General features: G+C 31.6%; 2 protein-coding genes and 1 long non-coding RNA gene across 3 annotated transcripts in view; 2 read left to right on the top strand and 1 right to left on the bottom strand.

Moving 5' to 3' along the window:
* Nucleotides 1-15277, top strand: part of LOC149484875 (cardioacceleratory peptide receptor-like) — a 59623-nt gene extending 44346 nt beyond the window's left edge. The window contains exons 8-11 of the mRNA XM_089701202.1: nucleotides 2223-2318; nucleotides 6848-7028; nucleotides 12980-13106; nucleotides 14973-15277. Of these exons, the coding sequence (XP_089557328.1) occupies nucleotides 2223-2318; nucleotides 6848-7028; nucleotides 12980-13106; nucleotides 14973-15113 (545 nt within the window). The 3' untranslated portion in view covers nucleotides 15114-15277. The remainder of the gene's footprint in view (nucleotides 1-2222; nucleotides 2319-6847; nucleotides 7029-12979; nucleotides 13107-14972) is intronic.
* The window catches only part of LOC149484873 (uncharacterized), a 174955-nt gene that overhangs the window by 141925 nt on the left and 5554 nt on the right, over nucleotides 1-27476 (top strand). The window lies entirely within an intron of this gene.
* The window catches only part of Pex7 (peroxisomal biogenesis factor 7), a 100630-nt gene continuing 84171 nt past the window's right edge, over nucleotides 11018-27476 (bottom strand). The window contains exon 9 of the transcript XR_016316319.1: nucleotides 11018-11195. The gene's annotated coding sequence lies outside the window, so the exon portion shown is untranslated. The remainder of the gene's footprint in view (nucleotides 11196-27476) is intronic.

The following is a 27476-nucleotide window of genomic DNA, read 5'->3' as shown; positions in this document are numbered from 1 at the left end:
TACAATATCATGAACAGAATCTGCTAAATCGGCAATCGCTTCTAAACTGAGACTTTTTTGTGAAGCTATTATTGTTTGAATATTTAATGGTAACCGACCTGTCCATAAAGTCCTGAGAAATTCGTCCGGAACAGCTGGCCCCGCCAAATTCTGTAGATGACGAAGAAACTGTGACGGTTTTCTGTCCCCTAATTCCTCTTGAGCCAAAAGTTGTTGTATTCGTCTTTCCTGTGACGCCGTTAGTCGTTTTATTAATTCTGTTTTAAGTTTATTATATTTATTCTCAGCTGGAGGATTTTTTATTATATCCTTGACTTCCTGGGCAAACCTTTGTTCTAATTGCGACGAAATGTGGTAAAACTTCGTCGTATCAGACGTTATTCCAGCTAAAAAGAATTGTCCTTCAACCTGCGCGAACCACAAAGCAGGGTCATCCGCCCAAAATGGCGGCAGCCGCACGCCGACTTTATTCAATTCCAAATCCGATCGGTCTTCTTTTTCCATTATAAAACGTTTTTTGAAGTCGGGGTCACCAATGTGGGATGCTTGAGGAGCGTTGAAATAAAATCCCAAAACATCCACGAAGATGCGTTTATTCGCACGTTACAATAATTCAATAGGATAGAAAAACTGAGCGCACATCCGTCGTCTAAAGCTGGTTGCCACGGAGTGAAGGCTCGCGAGTCGCGAAGCGTAGCGGACAACTCTCGTGTGCGGCCGGAGCGGGGCGCGGGGTGAAGGGCGCGTAGTCCCGTTATGCGCTCGCTCAGCTGGCCGCCACAGTGTCTTGTAAGAAAAACTTTGTCACTTGATCTTTTGTCGGTAAATTTGGGGACGTCTGCTAAATTAACGGTAATGTAACGACGTTGACAAACTATTCAATGAATGGAACAAATCTAGTGAATGGATCTTTTAGTAATAAGATTAGTTGTGGATTTATTTTATGGGCCGCATTAAATGGTTTGTTTTATGGTATTTGAATTTATTGGAACAAAATAAGAATGGATAGGTATTATATTATTTTGTGAGATTAAAATAATACATTTTGTTTGGAGGGTTGCAGTAATGATGATTTCAACTAAAAAAAAATCTAATCATTACAAGCCCGGGCTTATATTGTTGCTAAATTCTACGTCATTAATGGAATTTATGAATTACAAACAGATCAGTTTTATAATCTTAACAATGAAAAATTACTACTTGAGAGTTTTTTAACGTTGTAAATTATCAATAAATAGCACAAGAAAATCAGTTAAAGTTTCCACTACAACCAACAGTTTGTTCCTCATTCCAATGGAACCTGCTCCCATAAGATGAATTTCCATAAACCTCGACTAAACCATCATCGATAAACATTACTAATTGAATTTTCCCAAAACATAAGATTATTTCACCGGTGTTTATTTGTTCAGACAGTGTCATGTTTCGTATAATAATTGGGAATACGGCCTCGACTCACATGACGGATTTAAATCATATTATACAGTAATTGAATCAAAAAGCTCGATGTAAGAGGCTAATTTGATTAGGGAGATTTTTCGCTTTTTGTTAAATATATTTTCGTCTAAGTATTTACTTGATACTTTTTTCGTGTATTTTTATTAATAATGTAAATGCGAAAGAAACGTACGTTACGATCGAACATTTACACTGAACCGATTTTGATGAAATTTAGAACGGAGATAAACTGAACTATGGGGACTGTAATATGCCTTTTTTGGCAAAAAAATAAAAGCAAAACGAATAATATGAGTAAGACTTAGATTTTTAGGGTTTTCTTAAAGTTCAAACTACAACAAAATTTCAACATAGTTTTAAAAACACATTATAATATTAGATATGTATTATGAAATAATTTCTTCCATATTTCTTTTGAACTAAAACCTTCACATTTCCCTTTTCAATTTTTTCTTTATTGTTCACTAGTCACCATTATTTTCTTCGTTAATTACTTTTTCTTTCTTTATAAGGTTTTACATTCAGGTCATAATTCGTCCAAAATCAAATGATTAATGTACCTACACATTTGATATTTTTAATTAAAAGTAGAGGTGTTTTTAATTTTTTGCACAACAAAATCATTGTACTTCGACTTCCACATTATGTATAAAAATAGACCATAGATAATGCAATTATAATTATTGACGGCCATAGTTACAATTTGGAGGTAATTATTTAATTTATTTTTAAAAACAAGTATTATACATCTATTTTGATTTTAGATAGTGATGATCTGGACAGCCGACGCGCGAGCAGCCGCGGCATCATTCCCAAAGCAAAAATCAAAACCGTCAAAATGACGTTTGTTATCGTTTTTGGTAAGTTTAGCATGTAAATAATTAACATTAAATTTATATGTTTACTTTATAACCTAAATAAAATAAACATGAAAATATTGGTAGAATTTTCAAAAACATTTTACATGTAAATAACATATTATTATAATGTTCATAATTACGCATCCCCGAACATTTATGAAACTTTAGCAGTGTGTTTTACTAATTTGTTTTAAATTTCAGCCCAATAATCAATCATAGATATTGTATAAACTTTGTTGTGAATACACTAGGTGTAAGTAGTAGGTAGTTGTAATAAAAATTACAGTTAAAATCATACTACTGACTATCTGAATAAAAATGGAATTTACAATATCATAATACATTAGGTATATCTAATACCTAATTCAAATTTCAACGCGCGTTTCGTACATAATATTGCGAGAGACGCGTAAAACGAAAGGAAAAAAATAGGAACCAATTGTCGTCTAGACTGAATGAGATTACTAGGATCATCGACGGTTTCCCCTGTAACTGTTGATAGAATTTGGGGACGAACTGTGTGAGATAGGATTATAGCGTACGATGGAAACTTTGCTTAGAATCACGTATGAGACTCTTCAAGTACTATGTTGTGGCGTATGTCTAAGCTTTTAGGACTTTTAGGATGTTGTATTGTCTGATTAATGGGTCTCTATAGATTTCTCTTGACCACAATAACATTAATTTTTATGTAAAGTTTATTTTCTGTGATTTATAATAATAATTTCTTCAAAGGATACCTATACATTAAGAAAGTTTTTAGCCTGTCTTGTAGAACGATTAATGCTTCGAGCTGTCTTATGTGGGCCACGTTATCTAGTTACTTACATAGAATACTGAATAGCCTACATAATATATTCCAGGTCATAATTTCCATACTAAATTCAAATAAAATTGGCTAAAAATAATCAAAGAAAGCAGTATCTTTAGTTTACACCCGCATCAAAGACTTTCGTTTCGTCACATTAGAACAGATTATTTAATATTTATTTATTATATCAGTGTATATAATATCTGTTGCGTAAATATAAGTTAATTTCATTTATGATTAGTTGCCGCTAGAACCTTGACTAGGAAGATATTCCGTGTACGTAATTCGTGACAAGGGATGAGTAGTGCGATAAGTATCTCTGCCCTTAATTTGTGGCCCATTTTCCTTGAGGATAAACTTATTTGAGACAAATTATAGCAAATAAGTAGCTATTTAATACAATGCTTAAGGGAACGTTTAGTCAATATCCTAATAAATACTAATAGACCTATTTGTATGAAAATAATAATTAGTTTGAATAATAAATAATAAAGGTTCGTATTATATTATTGGAAAATTAGTGTCGAAAATAGATCTAATTAATGATAAGAAAGGATTTTTTCATATGTAAAATAAATTGTACGTATGTTGAGTACGACACTATAGAAACTAATACAATAGTTTGGAAAATTTATAATTATCTACGTAAAAATGTGTATTTTGTTTTATGAACTGTGGAAACATTCATTTCAATTAATAATTATACATATTCCAAGTATTATCTACATATCTTAATCTTATCTTAATACTATTATAAAGGCGAAAGTTTGTATGGATGTATGGATGTATGGATGTTTGTTACTCTTTCACGTAAAAACTACTGAACCGATTGCAATGAAATTTAGCACACATATAGAGGGTAACTTGGATTAACACATAGGATAGGTTTTATCCCGGAAATCCCACGGGAACGGGAACTATGCGGGTTTTCCTTTGAAAACGCGGGCGAAGCCGCGGGCGGAAATCTAGTTTATTATATTATGTTAAATTGAACTTGAACTATCTTAATATAGTGAACAATTATAATTCAATTTCCTAACCCCTTCATATATTTAAAGTTGGCGTGATTTGTTTCGTGTTGGCTTTTAATTTTCATATCAAAACTTGATTACAGTAGCTTTAAATTAAGCAGTTAATTAATTTTTTGACCTAGTTATTTAAATTGCTTGCTTTTAAAATTAGGGTAATGGATAGCATAATTGTGATAAATATTGAAATACCTACAACTGGCTTTAATTACTTTTCATAGTACAGACCTTAATTATTGTTTTCTCGTAAGTCGTACTATTAGAAACCTGAAAATTTTGCAATACTCGTGAGTCATGTAATGATAATTCACAGAACATATTATAGTGTGATAATTAATTTAAAAATTAAACATATCTAATTCTGTGACTAGTAATTTATTTTAAGATAAGATCACCTAGGTACTCTTCATAAAAGAAAAATGTAAAGTTAATCTATACTAATATGTATTATAAACTGAAGAGTTTGTTTGTTTGAACGCGCTAATCTCGGGAACTACCTACCGATTTGAAAAATTCTTTCGGGGTCAAATAGCCCACTTATCGAGGAAGGCTATAGACTGTATTATATTATCTCGCTAAGACCAACAGGAGCGGAGCACTGTGGGTGAAACCGCGGAGCACAGCTAGTTTTCCATAAGATGGAAAATTAAAAACAATAAGGTTTCTTTTGGAAATAGTAGCCGACTTCAAGAATATTTGAATTTCGTCCAAAATGTTAGTTAATACAAATATGTAATAATTTCCATACCGTTCACTGTTACCATTTATTTGTAATATTACTTAGCATTTTATCCATAACATAAATACTTTTACAACCTAAGTAGATTTATGATTTTGTGAGTCAATATTTGATACAAATTTTACATCCAAAGTAAAAACGTCACTGCAATATGCGGTTTCAATTCCATCATACTTAGTACATTTGTCAATAGCACTTTTTAATAAAATGTTAGCGAAATTAGTTTGGTCTCGGTAAATCCATGTCTGAAAACTTAGTTGACAAGAAAACAGAATTATGAAAGCGGGAACGTCCAATAACTTACCCGCTTCTCTTTGGCTATTTATTAACTTCATTTTCTTAAAAGATGCTTTGCGGGAATTCACGAAGATATACTTATGTATTAATTTGGGATCCTGAGAGATTGTTTTGTTTGCTGAGATTTTTCTCTTTGTACATAATACGTAGTTTGTTAAATTTTAACATAAGTATATTATAAGCTGAAATCCTTTAGTATTAGAATGGTTTTATTGGGCTGGTGACTTTAACTTTTTATGGGTATGTAGGTATATGGTAGGGACAGGTGTAAATATTTTTATGAAAATTACAAGTAAGGGTGAAAACAGGTGGTAATTAGACATTACCTTAAATGTATATTTAAGTAGAAAAATATATAATGATAAGGCTTGTCATATCGAACTGGAAGAAAATATTTAAAAAAGCGTCTAAATCAAATCATATTATGCTACGTATAGCATATTGCGGGCTCCTAACAAAAACGTAATAGCCTACTTTGAAAAGAAATACATCTACTATAAAAATAATAAATATGAAAAGTAAATGCTCTTCAGCGATAAAGCCTTTTACGATCGCGTCCATTATGTCTAAGTGGACAAAATTGTTATTCTTATAGCTTTAGCATGAAATACCCCAATTAATTGACGCATAAAAACTAATATTTGTGAGCTTTTTAACAATTCGTTAATATTATTTTATGCATATTCTTCGTTTTAGATGGTAGTTTGCTGATTTTGTATTGAATAAAATTAATTTTGCCAGTGTTTATAAATACGTCGACCACGTAGCTAAGTTCCATCTTAACTGGTTTAAAACTTACTACGTGTAAGAAAACTCTTTGTATTTACTTACATTAATAAAATAAAAGACTTGACTCTATTTATTGTAACCAACATTGTAACTTAACTTGAAATATCCTTACAATTTTATTAATTAGCTACGTTTTCATAATATATGTATTATGTATACAACAGGATAGGAAGTGATTGACTGCTCAATACTCGAAAACTTTTCTTCCACAAAACTAGATACCTAATTCTCAAAAAAACTATACTGATAGTCTGATACCTTTACGTTATAGTGCGTCGTCACGTGCCCCCACATAGCAGCGGTGTGAAGGAATCTTATAAATTTACAATTCGAATCGTGACTCGACTTTTCATTTAACCCCTATGCTCATATATTTCTTTTAAACGTGTTGAGTGACTTTATTTATTTAGGGCTGTATCAAGATTGGACGGCTGTCGAATTTACTCCTGTGAATTATTGCTATGAGATAGCATGAAATTGCCCTAATCAATTATTTATTGTAGTGACTAATAAAATGAATGTGAAAATTTGTAGGTATGTTTTACGCAACCAAGAGATAAAAATGGTACCTACTACGTAATACACTCTACATTTAACCTTTTATTGAATTGTTTTGTTGACTGTAAGGCCATATTAAACCTTGTCCATAATATTATGTATCTTCAATGGTTATCTTATACAGGTATGGATTGAATATACATTGTAAGTTTTTATTCGACTGCAGAAAACATGCAAATACGTGCAATCTATTTCTATTTAAAATAAAAAAATGTACTTTACAGAAAATTTGAAGATTTTACGGTTTTTTATATATATATATATTTGTTTCTATTTATATATTTGTAAAATGTATACTTATCTATAGTGTTCGTCCTCTGCTGGTCGCCATATATGATCTTCGACCTACTTCAAGTGTATGGCTACGTACCGGACACACAAGCAAACATCGCCATCGCCTCACTGATACAAAGCCTGGCGCCTCTCAACTCAGCAGCCAACCCTGTTATATATTTCATCTTCTCTAATAGAATATTTATTAGTTTGAGGTAAGATCTGTTTTGATTTTAAAATTTATGGGTTTTTGTGTTTGTCATTTTCGTCAATAGATAACTTTAGAAAAAGTAATGATTGTATTTGTTGAGTATTGAGTGATGTGATGCAAATAATCATATCACAGCTTTTATCAATTATAACCTTAAAATACCTAACCTTAAAGTTAAGCTCCCTTTCAGTTTTAAAATAAGCGTGTTTAAATCTTTAGTTTTTGCACTCTGAACAGTGTTATCTACAATTAAAGTACCTCTCCTCATTCAAGAAACGAAAATTCGTCGCTGAATCTTTAAAAATCGATCCAATATAATATTTTGTCCAGTGAATGGATGCAATGTTTACTGCAGTGCAAAGTTGCAATTTTATAAATTAGTCATATTCCTATGAAATATCTTCATACAAACTTAAAAAATATCATAAAAGAAACCATAGTTTTACGATCAGATACAGGCCAATGAATCGAAATGTCAAGTCGAAGTCAGACTGACAATTTATGTCATAAATTGTTATTGTAATATTAAATTTGATTTCGGTTGTTAATCGTCGTTTTATGATACTTAATTATGAGTATTGATAGGTACTGAGTTAAAATTACCTATTACATTGAATAAATAAGTATTTTAATCATAATTTATAGATTACAAATAGCATTACAAAATAATAAGATTTAGCCTTCCCTAAATGCCCAAAGTTAACGTCGATTTGGTAGCCCTATGAAAAGCTTTCAAATAATTAATTATGATGTATTGTGTATGCTAATTAGGGTTGCAACGTGTTAAAAGCGCATTTGATTTTAAATAAAGATATACAAATATTATTAAAAACGGCAACAATATATCTTTGAGTCACAAAATTACTTCTGAATAAAGTTTACCCGCAGTTGTTATTGCAAATGATTTATAGCTAATTGTTAACTTGGGAAGGGTTTTATGGTTTCATAAATTTGAGATTAAATTCTATGTCCATAAATATTTTCCGATTAGACGAAGTTTCTCTTCGCCCAATAATAAATTGAATGATCAAAGAGCTTTATAAAATTCCGAATCCAATAAATAATAATGCTTTTGTATTTTTTAATTAAAGATTTGTTTGTATTCATTTAAGTGCTGTTAATATAATTTTTTATTGAAGCGATATTTTTATGTAAATTTTGGATTGGCCTATTAAATAAAATGGGTTAAGATAATTGAAGAAATTGAAAACGACATTCTGATTTTTGAATCAGTGTTATTTAAACAAAATATTGTTCATTAGGCTATAAATAAAAGCTTGCTAACGAGTTTCGAGCTAAAGAGCTAAAGAGTTTCGAGTCTAAATTATTTTGAAATTAAGGCTGCAGTCTAGCAAAATTGCGTTTTCAACAAGTTATTTGACAATTTTTTCCCGGCTAATGAAATGATAAACTGAATTTTTTTTTTCTTGTTTATCAATTAGTGTTATATACGCAATGCGCGTGAATTTTTTCACATTTATAAAGTTACTTTATGTTACCTTAATCAGGCCTTAAAGATAAGTCTCTTTCCCCCAAAGACATTTCGAGCTAAGTTTGTGCACTCACTACGTTGCAACCGATTACAATTTACACAATCTGATCAGCGCATTATTATCCTTATATAGTCGTTATTAAAAACTGCTGAATACAATTGCCGAAAAACTTATGATTTTCTTAATTAGGACGTTATAAATTCATTAAATTTCCCATTTTTTGCCTTACAAAATCGATTGATAAATACTGCTAAAAGTTATTTTTTCCATTAATTTATTCGAGTTGGTTGAAGACCAATGAGTATTAATCCTTTAAAAAATTTTTTTTTTGAATTTTGATAATTCTTTAAATATTAAAAAAATATTTAAAATAATAAGTAAAAATCCTAGCGAATTTCTTTAGTCGCGCTCCTTGGGCCGGAGCGTTCTGACGTGTGCTCTACGCTCGATTTTCCTTCATACCGAAGTGAAAGTTGCTCTACTTCATTAAATTTAATATTTTTGTTAATTGATTATTTTTATCTTAGTTTTGTGCAAATATTCGTATTTTTAAACATTTGATTTCGATATGGAAAATAAACGAAAAAATTACGCGTGTAACTACTAGAAAAAAAATTATCTTCGAACATAAAGTTAATGAAACCAAATAGATTGCAAAGGTGATTGGCAACAATTTCTTTATTTTACGGGGTGTCAGTAAAGGGATGTATATTTCTTTAAAACTAAAGTAAGCTCATAAATTTTCTTATAATATAATTTTTTTGAAGTTCCAAAAATGTTTATTTTTCGTTTGAGAAATACGAAATATAATATAAACTTGTATTGAGAACTTGAACTTCCCAAGTTCATCCGGGGAAATCCCCATACGGGGAAAATGATTTGTTTACTCCAAAATTGATCCGAGGTGTTTTAATTTTTTCTTCTAGTCATTTTCAACGTAGCGGCATGTTGTTTGATTATTAATTTTGTAACTTAAATACAGGATGTTGGTTTTATATTCTGATCTTACAGACGCGCTGACAAATTTAGTCCACCATTTCTAGTTTAGTCTACCAACTCTAAGTACCAATATTAAAACGAATGGATTATCATCACATCATCAAAACTCAGATGTAATGGAAGATCACAATAACATAGAAAATTCAGTGGGGTTGAGAACTAAACAAACAGAAGTAACAGAGACGCGAAGAATAAAAAAAGAGGACGAAAACGATAATTCGTTGATGCTTTCCCTTTTCGACGTATTGTTAGGGTACATCACCAATCTGCAAAAAACAAAACTGATGATTCCCAATTGCTGATTAAAAATGAAAAACAAATAATCGACAACAGTGGTGAAAATTTGCTGATCACAATGAAACATCCTTCAGTGGTAGCAGATTTACTCATTTAAAATGTATCGGTGAACAGCGTAAAGGAGAGGAGGACAGGAAAACATTATGAATGTGGATGGTGGATTGCATACAGGGTGTAATCGATAAGTATGTGCAGGCGATTATGACGTTATTATTGCAGGTATCAAAAAACTTAAAACTGATATCGAAATTACTTTACCTAATGAGCAAAATGACAATAATAACTTTTTAAAAGTATAACGAGAAATATCTAAAAAATTTACTTTATACACTCCCATATCAAAAAGGGAAAATGGGACTAGTAGAAGTTAAATGTCTAATTCCGGCAAAAGACATGAATGCGGAAGATGCGGTTAAAAAAAATTTAATATTTGAAATACAATGCAAAAAATAACACTTTTGTCATAGATAAGAATCATGACTATTTTTTTCAAATTCAGGGACAACTAAACGTTGCAGAAGCAGAAGTCTGCTTATTTGCTGTTTGGACTGGAGTGAATCATTCGTTAAAAATAGAATATATAAAAAAGTATGTAACGTTTAGGCAAAATAAAATGATGGACCATTATCAAGATTTTACATAAATTGCCTACTGTCAGAATTGATTGATTCGAGACTTCAGCATTCGATGCCCATCAAGGACCCATCCTATATCATTCAAGCGATTGAAAAAAAAGAGATTAATCCAGTGCAACCGATAAAGCATCAGAATGCTAGCAAAAGATTTATTAGGTTTATCAATATTAATCTATATATTATACATAATATAATAAATCTGTAGAAGACGCGAAGACTGACATCCGCGCGGACGGAGTCGCGGGCGGAAGCTAGTCAGTAATAAATATCTTTTGTTTTCATTTGCGTATTTTTCTATTTTATAATTTTTTAACACAAACATTACATTTTTTTTATTAAATACAAAATTTGTTTATCCGTTTTATTAGTTAAACTGAATAACTTTCACTAAGAAACTTAGGTCGAAAAAAATGTATAGAGTTATGCATTTTGTATGGAAAGCTTATTTTTTTTATATTTCGTCCAAATTTCTTTGTAAAAGTTGATCAGTTATATAAACATGAAGTTGAAGATATCAATAGAAAGTATTCGCAAATTTTGTGTACTGATAAAAAAAAAATCACCCGGTGTAATTTTCACGAAAATTGTTTCAAATTGTCATTTTTGGTACTTATTACGAATATTAAATTATACGAATGATTTAATTTTTAAAAATTAAGTGGAGCAACTTTCCCTTAGTACATTTGTATTATTTACATATAGGATGACAGGATGCATTTGTTTGCACTACTAGACCAAGCCCTTAAGCTTAACTTTGACACAGTAAATAGAATCCCATCAAAAACATCCTGTAAAAAACCCAAGTCTCGCAGCTCAGTTTTTCTACCGTCAAAAGTTGTGAGATCCATGTAACCAAGTCGGTTAATCTATTTAGTGTCTACTTGAAGGACCTTCTGTCTTAAGTTATTACATAAGTTATTATCATGCCAATATTAAAAATATTTAACGTTTTAAACAAATAGATCGACTTGGACATCGCTTGATTTGATTATTAGTATGTATCACACTACACAGCACGACGGGCCAGCGACCAACAGGAACGAGAGTTTCAATCGCGTGAGGCGCGAGAGACTAAAGAATCTAATATAATATTGTAATATTCATTTTGTTTTCATGCGATGTCCAAGTCGATCTATTTGTTTAAAACGTTAAATATTTTTAATATTGGCATGATAATAACTTATGTAATAACTTAAGACAGAAGGTCCTTCAAGTAGACACTAAATAGATTAACCGACTTGGTTACATGGATCTCACAACTTTTGACGGTAGAAAAACTGAGCTGCGAGACTTGGGTTTTTTACAGGATGTTTTTGATGGGATCTCACTTCTTTTTGTAGAGCCTTTCTTTTTGATACCATCTACTTCTAACAAATTTTGTTAAAGGTCTTATGATATTTTCTTATTTTTATATGTAGTCTTCCTCTTTTTCTTTTCCGGTACTACTTCTTGAGCTTCAGCCTCAATCGAAATTATAAATGAAAATCGCAAACTTATAGGTTAGATTTCGAGGCACATCCGAACAGCATGAGGGCGCTCGCACGTATGCGTGTGGCTGCCGCTCGCTCGAAGGCATTCACATTTCATTGTTCTGTCATTTTGGCGTATATTTTGCTTGTCAGTCATAGAGTAAAATAGAGGCCAGTCTGTCTGTAAGGAGGCTAGTCGCGCCAACAATTTATATATAACAGATTTAAATTATAATATATTGTTTTATTAGATTTTCGTACTTCAAGACATGTCCAATCATGTGTTTTTCATTACGTCGACCATTTTACAAGTAATAATGTTGTTCAGTTTCATGGGCTAAACACACCCTTACCCACCCTATACCCCCTCCCTTGCCTCATATGGTAGGTACCTATCTACACCTATTAAATTTATAACCACCACCAACCACCAACTGCATAAATAACTTTGTAATCCCATATATTTATATGTGATTACAAAGTTATTGATGCAGTTGGTGTATTTGGAAAACTGGACCGAAATTACAAAATATTTAAGTTTTCCCATGATTAAGACACTAAACTCTATATGTATTCCAAATATGAAGCTTCTAAGTCTGCTAGAAGTGCCTTGGACTTTTGATGATCGGTGAGTCAGTGAGTGACAAAATTTAGAAACTTTAACAAGTTGTCATTCTTAAACTACTGGTTCAAATTGACTGAAATTTTAAATATTCCGTGTTTATACAATGCCGGATTAGTTACTGAAGATTCAGGTTTCTTGCTTTATCCACAACCGAATTATAGGGGGTCGAAAAAGGCCCGAATTGCTTCGAGAAAAGGATGGTACGGCCGTGCCGCTTTTTTTTTGCTCGACTTGGCGGGGGCACTGCCGTGCCCCCAGATACGCACATTATGTAAAAATAAACGTACGTTAACAGAACTTTTGTTTCAATACTGCGTAGGTAATTATTTTATTAAAAAGCTTTAGTTGCCTTACTGTTCGTATTCTATTTACTGTGACTAAGCGTAAATGTATGTGTTATTACAAAACATATAAACGGGTAAGCACTACAAATGCAGAAACATCCCGCCATACAAGTGGCTGTGCTGGCTGCACGCGGACAGCCCGGGCGGCGCCGAGTCGCGCGCGCACACCGAGCTGCTCACCTCCTCGCACCGGCGGACCCGCCACGAGCTCACCGTGCGGGTGAGTGTGTGCGTGTGTGTGCGTGCGTGTGTGTGCGTGTGTGTGTGTGTGTGTGTGTGTGTGTGCGTGTGTGCCATTTATAAAATATGGACAGACCGAACTGCAAATAAAGCGCGTCACACACGGTGAAGATACTATAATATTTTATTTTGTGTCAGTGTTTCGGGTCATTTGTAACAGGATGGCGGTTCTACAGAGGTCTTAGTACGCAATAACAAAAAGAAAAATGATGGTCAGAACGCTGATACCGGATACCTTAAGATACTGTAATATTTTATATTAGAGAATCTGAACATAAAATATTATAGTATCTTCACCGTGTGTGACGCGCTTTATTTGCGTTATGCTTAATAATGTAATAGGATAAGATAATACCTAATTAATAAGTTGTCATATTTATTATCTTAATTTTTTCCCTGGTTCAAAAGGATGACCTTTTCCTTACCCTTCCTAGTCCTTTATTCCTTTGATCAATCCTTTCTTTATTCTCTTTCCCTTTAACGTTGGCAATTCATTTGTAGAGCTGTAATGCCTGCAAACGATCTTCTGCAATTGTGCATAACAGCGACGATCGCGAATCCTAGAATATTTAATGAATGCAAATACTAACTGTGCATCGGCTGTGACGGCGACAATGACTTATATAATCCAGGAAAATATAGGACATTCTCCTACTACTTCAATTCTAAACCATACATACCTTTAGCACGTGCACTAATTGTTTTTATTTCCCATACATTTCCTTCTCAAGTGTTCTTTCCAAACAATATGTAAGGAAACCTCCCCAGTCCCCATGTCTGACAACAATATCGTCACCGAGGATTATCCCGCAGTCGACCGTAATCTGAATATTTGTTGGAGCGAGCTCATTGCATATTTATGAATCGTTATTTTACAGCCTATTATCTCATTTACGGTATGAAATGTTTATTTAAAGTGACGGGAAGAGGAGGGATTAAATTTAGAGGTTATTGGAAATCAAACATAATTTTATAATTAATAATCAATGACGTTTTATAAATAAATCATGCAGAAAATAATGTTTTGTTTGTAGATACTAATTATACGTTGTAATTGAAATAAGGAATGTTCAAATGGGTTTACATCAAGAAACTCTACTTTGAAAGCTCCATATTCAATCGTTATAAATTCCAAGATTTGAAATTTACCTTAGTACATCGAAATTTCAAATTAAAATTTTAATATCGTTTGTTATTCATGATTCATCAAATCCAATCATCATTTAAATAAGAATGAAACATTATGTTAAGAAATACGCAAAAACATAAATAATAAAGAACTCGAGATGAAAATAAAAAGGAAAAGTTGGAACAAATATTTCAGTACATTTTCGCTATGCAGAACTTATGAGCACCGTCATATTCCTTTACAAACCTTAATAATAAATGGTCTGTCTTCCGCAGCAACAGCGCGTATTAATAAAAAATCCCTTTTCTTTGATAAAAAATCTTCATCATGTATCTTTGTAGTGACATGTTGTCAACTAGTTTGTGTGGTAGGAAAGTAGGTATGGGTACGCAATTTTCACAGTATATTTCAAATAAGATTTAAAGTATTCTAGGGATTCAAAATTTTCTAAATGTAGTTATAAAATATTCGACATTTTATTACATTTTTATACTGTTTATACGCAAATCTACTTTTAGTAAAACCATGACAATTTTCAAACTCATTGTTCAATTTTTTTAATAAACATTAGTTCCGGAAATACAAATTGTTACAAATATTTACTTACGCTCTAGTAGAGTAGATTCTGTAATAAAGTAAACGTTAGACACTGCACTTAATAATTAATATAATTATTTATATAATTATTATAATTAATATAATTATTTCATTTTTCAGGTAAAAGACGACAGCATTAAGTACCCAAAGCAGCGCTTACACCAGTGCAATAGTTCCCGTAAAGTTCGGCTCCATTTGCCAGAACAAACCCAAATAAATAATAATTGCCAGCCGCGAAGGCGAGACGACACCTTCTTGTAGATAAATCACAAATTAATAATCCCGCTATATTTTAAAATGACTCGAATTATATACGGACACTTGAATTATGACAAAATTTGTATTTTGCAAAACATTTTTATTTGCAAAACAGTTACCTTATCCATTTTTTATTCGGTCATTTTATTATTTTACTCGTTATGACTAAAGCCAAAGATTTTAATTTTTTAAACTAAGTAATATTTCAGGAAAAAATATACCTATTTAATTTAAAGTTAATCAGTGTTTGATTTAAAACTGCCAATATTAAATCGTTATCTTGTCTCTATGTAATTAAATATGTAAAATAATACGTGGTAATGAGATAACACAATTACAAAACTTATTATTAGAAATAGTCCTAAAGAATAAGTATAATCCTTTGTATTACCAAATACCTTGATTTCGATGCATTTAATCTCATTGCCATTATACTTAAGATATCACTGTATCTTAGGGTTAAAATATATTACAGGGATTATTTATATGTATACTAATGGCTATTTTTTCAAAATTTGTCTAAATGTTTTGTACGACGTTACCGATCTCTTGTACCAAAGATAGAATAAGTCGTTGTTAGATTGAATGGTGTTTTTTATATTGATATAATAATTGTCAGAATTTTATTACAATTTTTTATGTGGGTCTCTTGTGCTTTTTACATTTTTTTAAGATCAGAAATTTAATATAATCTGATCTCGTTAGCGTGGGCTCAAATCTAACTATAGTATATTTCAAATCGGCATTTCAATAATCATAATATTGATTTTATAATATAGTATGCTATTAAAATATAAATAATTCATATAATTGCGAAATACTTAAAGTATTGGCAAAATATTGCACAATTAGGTATGTCGTAGGGGGTTTTATGATTTCAATGTTTATAACAAACAGGAATACGAAACAAATTAAAAACAGAAATTACATGAGGAAGATCTACCAAAGTATGATCAAAATTGAAATATATACCACGAAGTAACAAAGCATTTACCATTAGTCTATTTAATATAAATTCCAAGCCGATATATGGATCGGCTGCTGGTGCCAAAATGGCCCCGAGTCAAACTCTAAGTCATTTGGTGTAATCGATGTTAATTGAATTTAATGAGTACCTTATGTGTAAATCTATGTTTAGAATAGATAAGCGAAATAAATGTATGAAACGATGTGGTGTGTTTGATTTTAACATTCCTATCCTGATAATAATCAATTAAATTATGTATAATTACCTGATATATACCTATGTATATTTAATTTGGTAATAGTACCAAGTCCAATGTCTTAAAATAAATATGGAATGGATATCATGCTTTATGGTTTCACTGTAAGTTTGTATGAGTTTAAGTCAAGTAGATATTGTACATCAATTTAGGCTCTGCTCGGATCGATAAACCGATCACTCCTAAAGTAAAAATTAAAGTTTTATTCATTTACTTATATTAGATATTATTATCATAACATAAGAGATATACATTATACATATTTATGTTTAAAAAGTTAGTAAATTTAAAATAATAAATTAACTCTCGAGAGTAAATAATAAATAAACTCTCCATTCTAAGAAATGATTTGTGTTAGTATCTAAATTACTTACATAAACATTTAATTAAATAGTTGAAAACTAATATTTTGGTTATTTAGACTGTATTTGCGAGTTAAATAAAAAGATTAATGTAATTATGTCTCAAATGCAACCATTGTAAGTTAAATTATACTGTAATAAATCTTGAGAGGCGAGATTCGTCGCGCTGATAATATTATAAAAATCTCAAAGGGTGTAAATAAAGACAGCGTCTGATGCTTTATGTGAGTGAAAAGTTTTTCTTTCCAGTTTAGTTCTAAATAGAATTGAAAGTTTAGAGATCCATTAGTATATACTAACTGTTTGATTAATTTAAAACTGTGTAAATGTATTAGGAGTTAGGCGTTGTTTGAGGAAATATTCTTTTAAAGTAATATTTTATTGGAATTTTAATGAACCTTTTCTTACAGATGTTTTATTGCACGCCTCATAAGCGAAGCGTTGAGGTGGGTACTACTGTCACTTCGCGCAAAACATCTGATTTTTCAAACTTAAAATGTCTTTATGTATCATACATTGCACTTGTAAGATAATACATACACACACATATTAAGAAAAAACACTATTTTTAACGTTCATGATATTTTTGATGTCATTTTTGCTAGTTAAAAAACAGTTTAAAAAAGTTCTGTCTTGGACGTCCGTGTGTCTGTATGTGCGGATCCTTTTTCTTGTTAACACGATAGCGACCGAAATACTTTACTAATCGAGTCTTTTTTTTTCTCTTACGCTTGAGTATGCTCAGGAATAGAACCCTTTCATTTTTCAGGGTCTGATTCGATGTGGTTTAATTGTTATTAAATAAACAAAAATAATAATTAATAAATATTTATTAAAAAAAAATTATGAGGCGTGCACTTTTGGATTTTCCAAATTATTTAATAATACAGCGGGCAACTAAAGTGATGGGTCACCTGATGGTAACCGGCCGCCGTCCATGAATATTTGTAGAGGTAGGGCCTTTACAAATGAATTTCCTGCTTTTAAAAAAGTAATAAGGAAGAGATACAGCTGACGGTAGAGATGCATTTCACTTCTGACGTGGATTCTGCTAATAAAAAAGGTCATTATCACGGATTTTTTAAACAAGGCTGAAATTTAAATATCAATCTCCACCTACGATTAACACTAGACTCAAGTCTCTCACATACCTACCAATGACTTGATCAAAGAGACAAACATTCAATTAAAACAATTAAAAAAAACCCTTTCATAATAAATAACTCCGTTCTCTATTACTTTTCCACATTATATAAAAGCAGTCTATTCACATAAGTATCAGCAAAGGGTATATTTAACCCTTCTCAAGCAACTTAATCACTTGCAAGTAACCAAGTAATTATTATTTGCCATTAATCACTAGTTGGACACTTTGATTGCGAATCTTGTTTCTATGGGCTTTTTCTCAGCTTATTATTACCTATTGGAATGATATTTTATAAAACTTCCATACACGTGCTACTAAATCAGGTGATTTTGTGATTTTTGTTCGATTTCTATAGGAGAATCTCTAAGTCGTCTAATTTCATAAGTAGGTATATGAAAGAAATTGCTTTTATGTTAAAAAGTTTGTGATAGCTAGAGCCATTTTGTATAAAATATTTCCTACTATATTTTATTTAAACAGTGTTTCTAAAAGTTTATATCTAACTCAATATACAGGGTGTCCCAAAAAGTAGTGATGAACGAAAGCTGGAAGGTAGAGGACCAAGAGGGCTATCCGAATCACCCCCATGTGTGTTATGCGATTTTTCGTATTTTCGGAGTTATTACATTTTTTTCAATTTTTCATCTATCGCCGAGTACGATGAGATTTTTATTTATGGTGACGTGAATTATTGCGCTAGATGCTTGATTTTTTTTGTGTGCTAAGCTGAAAGATAGGCTAATTCAGTATGGTAACATTTACTATCGTTAGATCTACGAATGGAATAAAAAAAAAGAATTAAATGCCAAGAAAGATAAAATTACCCAGTATGTTCATAACTTCAAGGGCCCATAAAAAAATAAAATCACATAAAAAAGGTTTTCCATTTGGCTTTTAAAAACTTGCTCTATCGATCAGGTAGCTACCCTAAAAATTTCATTTTATTATTCTGAAGGCTTCAATCGAAAAATTGAAATCTAAATGTGGTAAGTGGAAAATTTTTATTAACATGATGATCATTAAAACCAATAAATAGGTGTTAAATTACCAGAATTTTTTTAAAATAGCCCCGCTGTTGCTCAATGCAAGTGCGACATCACCGTAAAAAGTTGTCTTTTTAATGTCTGAATGCTCTTTTATCATTTTTAATGGTTTCTTCTGCAACTATGAATTTCGGGTTATTTCGTCCAAATTGTGGCATTCTCTCAAGTGGCCAAGGTCTTTTTAGTATCCCCATTAAAACAAATCAATGGGGTTTAGGTCGAGGGACCGTGGAGGCCAGGCTTTAAAGCAGGCGTCACCAGCGCATGCGCAGGCTGCAACGACCAATCCATCTTTCAGAGTATTTTTGCCCTTTAGCCTGGCCTCCACGGTCTCCGGACATAAACCCTACTGAATTTTTTCCGTGGGAATACTACAAAGACGAGAGACTGCCACAATTTGGACGAAATAACCCGGAAATTCATAGTTGCAGAAGAAACCATTTAAAATGATAAAAGAGCATTCAGACATTAAAAAAACAACTTTTTACGGTGATGTCGCACTTGCATTGAGCAACAGCGGGGCTATTTTAAAAAAATTCTGGTAATTTAACACCTATTTATTGGTTTTAATGATCATCATGTTAATAAAAATTTTCCACTTACCACATTTAGATTTCAATTTTTCGATTGAAGCCTTCAGAATAATAAAATGAAATTTTTAGGGTAGCTACCTGATCGATAGAGCAAGTTTTTAAAAGCCAAATGGAAAACCTTTTTTATGTGATTTTATTTTTTTATGGGCCCTTGAAGTTATGAACATACTGGGTAATTTTATCTTTCTTGGCATTTAATTCTTTTTTTTATTCTATTCGAAGATTTAACGATAGTAAATGTTACCATACTGAATTGGCCTATCTTTCAGCTTAGCACACAAAAAAAAATCAAGCATCTAGCGCAATAATTCACGTCACCATAAATAAAAATCTCATCGTACTCGGCGATAGATGAAAAATTGAAAAAAATGTAATAACTCCGAAAATACGAAAAATCGCATAACACACATGGGGGTGATTCGGATAGCACTCTAAGTCCTCTACCTCCCAGCTTCAGTATATCACTACTTTTTGGGACACCCTGTATACTAGAAATAAATAACGCTAATGACCTATCTAGTTTACCTAAAACCCCTTTCAACTTTTGTTTCATTTTATTAACTGCAAATCGTTAATTATCAACATGTTGACAGTTATAGCTGTGGTGTAGATTTATTAATTATTATTATTGAACCATGAATAGTTCAGATTCGAAAAGACTTCAAAGATTATGAGACAGTAAATTTTAACGTAAGTACTCTGTTTTCAAGAGAGTAAATTTTATCGTACTCGTTATTTTCTTTAACTATTTATTGGCTGATGAAACCGAAATTACGTATTATTTGCTGAAAATAAATAACATATTATTTATTCGATTAAGTACTAAAATTAATATAAGAGCACCCAATTCTGTTCATAGTAATATATTATGTAATATATTTTATATTAATGAAATCAAATCAAAAAGTTTGTTAGAAGTAATGTTAAGTACCAAAATTCATTACAAACTTAGCGTGTCTATCACAACCAGAAAGTTGCGGTGCGTAGATAATAATAATTATATTTATTCATTATTTAGTACTTAGATCCTTATATATATAATTATATTTATGATGCGACGGTTGATGAAAACATGATTTATACAATACCACCTTGTGTGAAAATGAAGAAATTAATTTAATTTATACCAATGTCATATTTTTCCACTCTTTTTTTATCCAGTAATTAAATGTACTGTAGATTGAAGTGTACTGGGTCAACATAAACCTGTCAATTATGCTCCCAATAGAGAGAATCCACCAATCTTCCGTGTATTAAAGTTATTTTACAGTTAAGAATAGTAATACATTTACAGTGAGAGCAAAGCGAAGTCGCATGCGAACGCAAGATACTCCATGAGACATCGCTCGTGTTACCCCGAGCAATAAAGTGTGAAATATTTTATACTGATGTCTTAATATGACAACTATAAAATGTTTTCTGGCAAGAGAAGTGAAATTCAGTTTATTGTTCGCCATAAATCCGTGATGTCTTGTACCTAATCGTGTTTTTGCAACTATTGTCTGGCCCTAAAGAGATAGTTACTACTTCATTGTTTTTATTGTGCATATACTGTGCATAACTTTTACTTAATAACCGCTGTTTTATGTGATATAAAGAAACCATAATTATGTACAAGTTCCCTTTCTTATTATCTCTTATAGAGCAGGCTCCAAGGAGATGTTCGTTTGCAAAAATAGCGGACCTAAATCTGACTTCTGATATATATTGTATAGGTCCCAGACATCCTATAGACAGATGTTGCCAACCAGTTTTGTGGTCCCCCTGCCCGCACCCCGGTAATTAAATATGGCATACAAAGAAAAAAATAAAAATTTCCAAAACATGCCGTGTGGGGTATCAAATGAAAGAGCTTATTGAGTAGATCACGAATATATAGCATACTATATACATTTCTTACACTTTCTCTAAGATTTTTTAGAAAATTTACGAAAATGGTCCATTGTTGAGTTAACTTTAAACCACTATAGATTGAAAACTCATGAATATATTTTTTAAATTATTATTTTAAATAATTAATAATAGTCCATTGTTTATGATTCAATAGTTCGTAATATTATATAAGTGAGCTATGTGGTGGATTTGATGAAAATAACTATATACTATATGAACTTGAAAATATACTCGCCATCTTTGAATGCTCCCCCCACTCCCCCATGCAACTATTTCACTGTACGAAATATTGAATCGTAAACAATGGACTATTGTTAATTATTTAAAATAATAATTTAAAAAATATATTCACGAGTTTTCAATCTATAGTGGTTTAAAGTTAACTCAACAATGGACCATTTTCGTAAATTTTCTAAAAAATCTTAGAGAAAGTGTAAGAAATGTATATAGTATGCTATATATTCGTGATCTACTCAATAAGCTCTTTCATTTGATACCCCACACGGCATGTTTTGGAAATTTTTATTTTTTTCTTTGTATGCCATATTTAATTACCGGGGTGCGGGCAGGGGGACCACAAAACTGGTTGGCAACATCTGTCTATAGGATGTCTGGGATCTATACAATATATATCAGAAGTCAGATTTAGGTCCGCGATTTTTGCAAACGAAACTCCACTGAGAGTCCGGTCTATTACATTTATTTAAAAGCTGCAATTAAGCCTTGAATGAAAATTCTTTATTGCTTATAAATAAATACAGATGCAAAAGCACACAACACATAATATAAAACAAGCAAAAGGCGGCCTTATCGCTAGGCAGCGATCTCTGCCAGGCAACCCTTAAAATATAGGAAATACACAAAAGCAAAAAGTGGGTGAGCAAAAACAAGGCAATACGAAAAAGGAAAACTAAATAAAATATTCTATTACACATATTACGTTATATTTAAGCCTTCGTATGAAATGTAATAGATTAAACATACATTATCATTAATTTTGTATTGCTATTATGCTGTCCAGGAACTGCCATAATAGTATATACCTACACATAGAGAAAACCCACAAATCTTAAAAACTAGACCAGACATCGACTCATTAAAAAGCACTTGTTTGGCGACGAGTTCCTGTAAACAATATACCGAATAGGATAGATAACGAAAAACACAGTTACTTTTATTGTCTAGAAAGTATTTTTGCTTGTCTAATTACCTTATTTTTACTACATAGGTACCTACTCCATATTACGCCACATTTTGTCTACTGAATCGGGCTTTTCAAAATGTATTACCTATATCGAATATCTAAACTGATATTGTTTATAAGTTAAAACTTTGATTACATTTTCAATCAATTTATTATTATTAAGTAACTAATTAAATTTCCATATTTTATCCTAACATAACATTACATGTAGAGTTTATATTAAATTTTATTATCACTACATAGTATAAAACAAAGTCGCTTTCTCTGTCCTTATGTCCCTATGTCCCTTTGTATGCTTAAATCTTTAAAACTATACGCAACGGATTTTGATGTGGTTTTTTTAATAGATAGAGAGATTCAAGAGGAAGGTTTTAGTATATAATTTATTAGGTCTTAGACAAAGCGGGCGAAGCCGCGGGTAAGCTAGTATTAAATAAGGATAAGACACAGTAAAGGAATCTCATATTAATTTTAGTATACCAGTACATAATAACCTATTAGATACCAGTTTCAATTCCCTACTCCTTTGTTTATTTTCTGCATACATTGTTAAAATACTCTATTTATAAACAAGGCAATATACGAACAAAACAAACTATAAACCTTTAAAACCCAACGTTCAAAACTTAATCAATCCATCATAAACATTTCTTACAACCCTTCCATAATTAAGGCTCCACTATAAAGCTCAGTGTAAAGCCAGTATTATTCCCCCATGCAACCCATGACCCGAAACAAATCGGGTCACTGACGACCGATAATTTGCAGTCCCTATCGATTTATTGTCATCTTCAACAGCAAGTCATAAACGTTACATTACGGGAGATAAAGCGCAGCCTCCAACGAATAATGTAATGTATGATTTACTATCTATTGGGTATACGAATATTGTTACCTTTTGTAGTAAATCTGATAGTTCGTTACTTTCAGAGATTAATAAAATTATTAGGAAGGAAACAAATTCATTAGTTCAATTTAAGGCCTTAAAATTAAGTGTATTAAACTAAAAAATGTAAATATTTAGCTAGCCTACCTACCTTTTACCTTGTAACCATCTGTTATAGTCTAACAGATGTTTACAGGTGTCGTAGCACGTAGCATAGATCGTAGCGTAGCACGAGCATGTAGCACAGGGCACAAGACGTGTCATCTTAATTAATTATGTAGTTCTTAATTATTAATAATCAGCCCCCCTAGACAAGTGGCTTTCTATTAGCGTAAAGTTCAATAGAATAGATTATGAATGTATGAGATTGACGTTTGATTACGACGACGACGACGATTGATTACGTCAATTTCATACATTCATAATCTATTCTATTCAACTTTACGCTAATAGAAAGCCACTTGTCTAGGGGGGCTGAATGCATTAATTACAACATATTTGTATGTAATACCAAAAACAAATCAATCACCTTTAAACACAATACATCATAACGCTCATAATATAAAGTTAAATTTCCTTTCACCGCATCAAGGGATCTTTGAGTAGGCAACCATCGGATGCTTACCAACTGGTGACATATTACAGATAAGAATATCGATCGAAATATTTGTAAAGATTGTTGACTTTTACCCTATTGACCTCATTCGTGGGACCCCAAATTATAAATAATACATATGGTAGGGTTTTTGTGGACTTTGGACGCGTGTGATCAGTATGAAAAATGACTCTAATAGATCTTGTATCTAAAGGCATATGAATTATAATGATGTCGGATTATCTAGTAAACTATTTTATATTTTCACATTCACATATTGTAATTTTGGTAGTTTGAATCAATATAGATAATTATTGTCTATATTGAAATAAATGTAGAGCAGATAAAAAATACACCTAACATGACATGATAATTATACATTCTAAGATATTGGAATATAATATAACACAAATACCTTTAATAAATCTTCGTAGCGACACTCAGTAGCCAAAATTACTATATTTGCACTGGAAGAAGTAAGAACATCTGAATTAAGTCACTACCATTCAGCATTCTTTCGTCAAAAAGCAAAGTTAAGATTCACACTCATCGATTAAGAATGAATATTTCGTTTTCGCTGTATAGTTTCCTTTTCTATAAACATCATTGATCACATAGACGAATGTTAAGAGCCTCTTCATATACATAGACTCATAAATATTAATCCCTTTTATCAAAGCTTACACGACGTGCCGTTTATTACATTGTCACAATAAACATATTTCCATAGGAACATCCAATCGAGGGAACCATATTTTCACGGGCAATACAATACGCGACGAGCCGCGAAAATTGTTGGTTACGCTAGGTCGTTATTGGCTGCAATTTTTAACCGACTTCAAAAAAAGGAGGAGGTTATCAATTCGGCCGGTATGTTTTTTTTTTTTATGTATGTACACCGATTACTCCGTGGTTTCTGAACCGATTTACGTGATTCTTTTTTTGTTCGATGCGGGATGGTGTCGAATTGGTCCCATAAAAATTTTATTCGGATAGGCCCAGTAGTTTTTATTTTATGAGCATTTTTGTCTGTATTTGTAAATGTTGCAAGTGCAAGTTTGAAGTCGGTTGTTTTTAACGCAGTTATTGACTTGTTTATTTAGATACTCGATTTTATTGGCCCTTTTGACTAAAAATTCTGGTTAAAATAACTACACTTCGTTATACATTGAATAATGAAAGATGAAATTTAGACGCCTTTTTATTAATAAATTCATAAAATAGTGTTTCGCTGCGGTTTAATCCGTGTGTACCACGGTGTTTACGTTTTCAAAAACCTTAACAAAAAAAAAATATCCAAAATGGTCGAGCCGTTCTCGAGTTTTACGTTTAGCATCACATTTGGCGATTCATTTTTATTATACCTAAAGATGTGAATAGAGTTTAAACATGAGCATTTAACACTTAATTTACCTTTTAGAACGGATGAAGACTGACCTTACTTATCTTCTCTTATATATAAAAATGAATCGCAAAATGTGTTGGTAAGCGCATAACTCGAGAACGGCTGAACCGATTTCGATAATTCTTTTTTTATTATATTCCTTGAAGTACGAGGATGGTTCTTATGTAGAGAAAACGTAAATATGTACCACGGGCGAAGTCGGGGCGGACCGCTAGTATTTTAATAATAACAACCGTTAAACTTAAACCCAATTAAACTACTTTAAATTGTACAATATCCATAAGAAAGGATAAATAAATATATTATGATAACATTGTTACATAAGAACAACGCAAAGTGTGTCATATATAATAAGTATATGTTTTGTTACGAAGCTCGGTCTCTCGAGGCACTAGTATCTAAATCTAGACAACGCGCTTCGTAAGCACTGAACATAAATCTATGTAAATTCCGCCAAAGTCCCGCAATGTTACAAAGAATATGACAATGTTTCTACTGAAATACAAATATTCTTTTATATTACAACTACAACTCATTAGTTCATAATTTATATTATTCTATAATATGATTATAAGTTTTATGTAGCACGGCTCAATTTTATTATGGTTGGATGGACATTAAAAAAATAAATATTAAAACGCACAGAGGGCCAACGTTTTTTTTTATCTACATGATTTTTTGTACATAATCACTATCACTACATAGTATAAAACAAAGTCGCTTTCTCTGTCCCTATGTCCCCTATGTAAGCAATCTTTAAAACTACGCAATTCGATGCGTTTTTTTAATAGATGGATTGATTCAAGAGGATTTTAGTGTGATTTTAGTATATAATTTATTAGGTTTTAGAAAAAGCGGGCGAAGCCGCGGGCGGAAAGCTAGTAATTTATAACTATATAATATATAAACATTTTTAAAGTAATGTCTTAATACTAAGCTTAATACAATCAGTTTATCTAATGCATCGATTAGTCAAATTTAATTCAAATGAATAACAGACGGTTTTATTTATTAAGTGTATATGTTTTCTAGCACTCAGAATTAAGGAATAGGATCACCAATCATATTTATGGAATTAACTGTTATTTTTAAATGTATGTTCATTGAGTGACTCTCAAAGGACTGAAAGGTCAATAACAGTCACATAAAGTGTGTGAGCGGACCATTTTCCTTTATCGTACAAATTATAGCTCGAAGTGACTTTGATCTTAAATTCTATCAATTTATTATTGAGACGTTAACACGAATGAAGATAGTATAACATTTTGAAGTAATATCACACAATTACAATAATTTTTTATCGCTATCTGCACAGCTATCTGAAACGGTATCGATGGATACAAATTGCTGACGGTAGTTTTGTTTAAATACCTGATAGACGATGAAACCATAGAAATCTAAATAACAAGACACTAGAAGTCGTAAGCGTGCGTGACCTTGTCGCCACTCAGGTGATTTGCACATCACCAGTGCATTCGTCACTGTTCAGTTGCTCTGGAGACGTATGAGTGTATACATGGTGTGTTTCAGCAATTCCCATTGCGGAAATTCTTCCACAAGTTGTAATTATACTTATAAAGGAATAATATTTCATCGGAAAATATATTTTTTTAGAAATAATGCCGTTTTTCCTTAAAATTATAGAATATTTACAAGTATTACGAGTGTCACCATAGTAATCGAAATAACAATGAATGACACAGTCGACCATTCTTATTATCACGTTTGTTCGTATTGGAGCAAAAAGTCTCATATACTTAGGGATGTTATTCTAAAATAAACCGTAAATTCGAGCGTTAGGATACATATTCAAAAGCTTAATTTAATAGATAAGTTAGTTTTCACTAAAATCAAGCTGTCCAATAAAAGGCATAGTTTACTTGTGTGTACTGTTTAGCTTTCGGTTTGAATGTGTTGATTTTGGCGACAGCGGTTTTCATACGAATTATGACATTCTAGCACTTCTATGTGTCTTGTTATTTAGATTTCTATGGATGAAACATTATATGCATATT

Source organism: Colias philodice, chromosome 11 (genome assembly GCF_061535455.1).
Source record: "Colias philodice isolate Cphi_HAF_F1 chromosome 11, ilColPhil1 Martin Lab GWU primary, whole genome shotgun sequence".
NCBI lineage: Eukaryota > Metazoa > Arthropoda > Insecta > Lepidoptera > Pieridae > Colias > Colias philodice.
The sequence above is the reverse complement of the archived record's forward strand: the minus strand, read 5'-3'. Positions and strand labels throughout refer to the sequence as shown.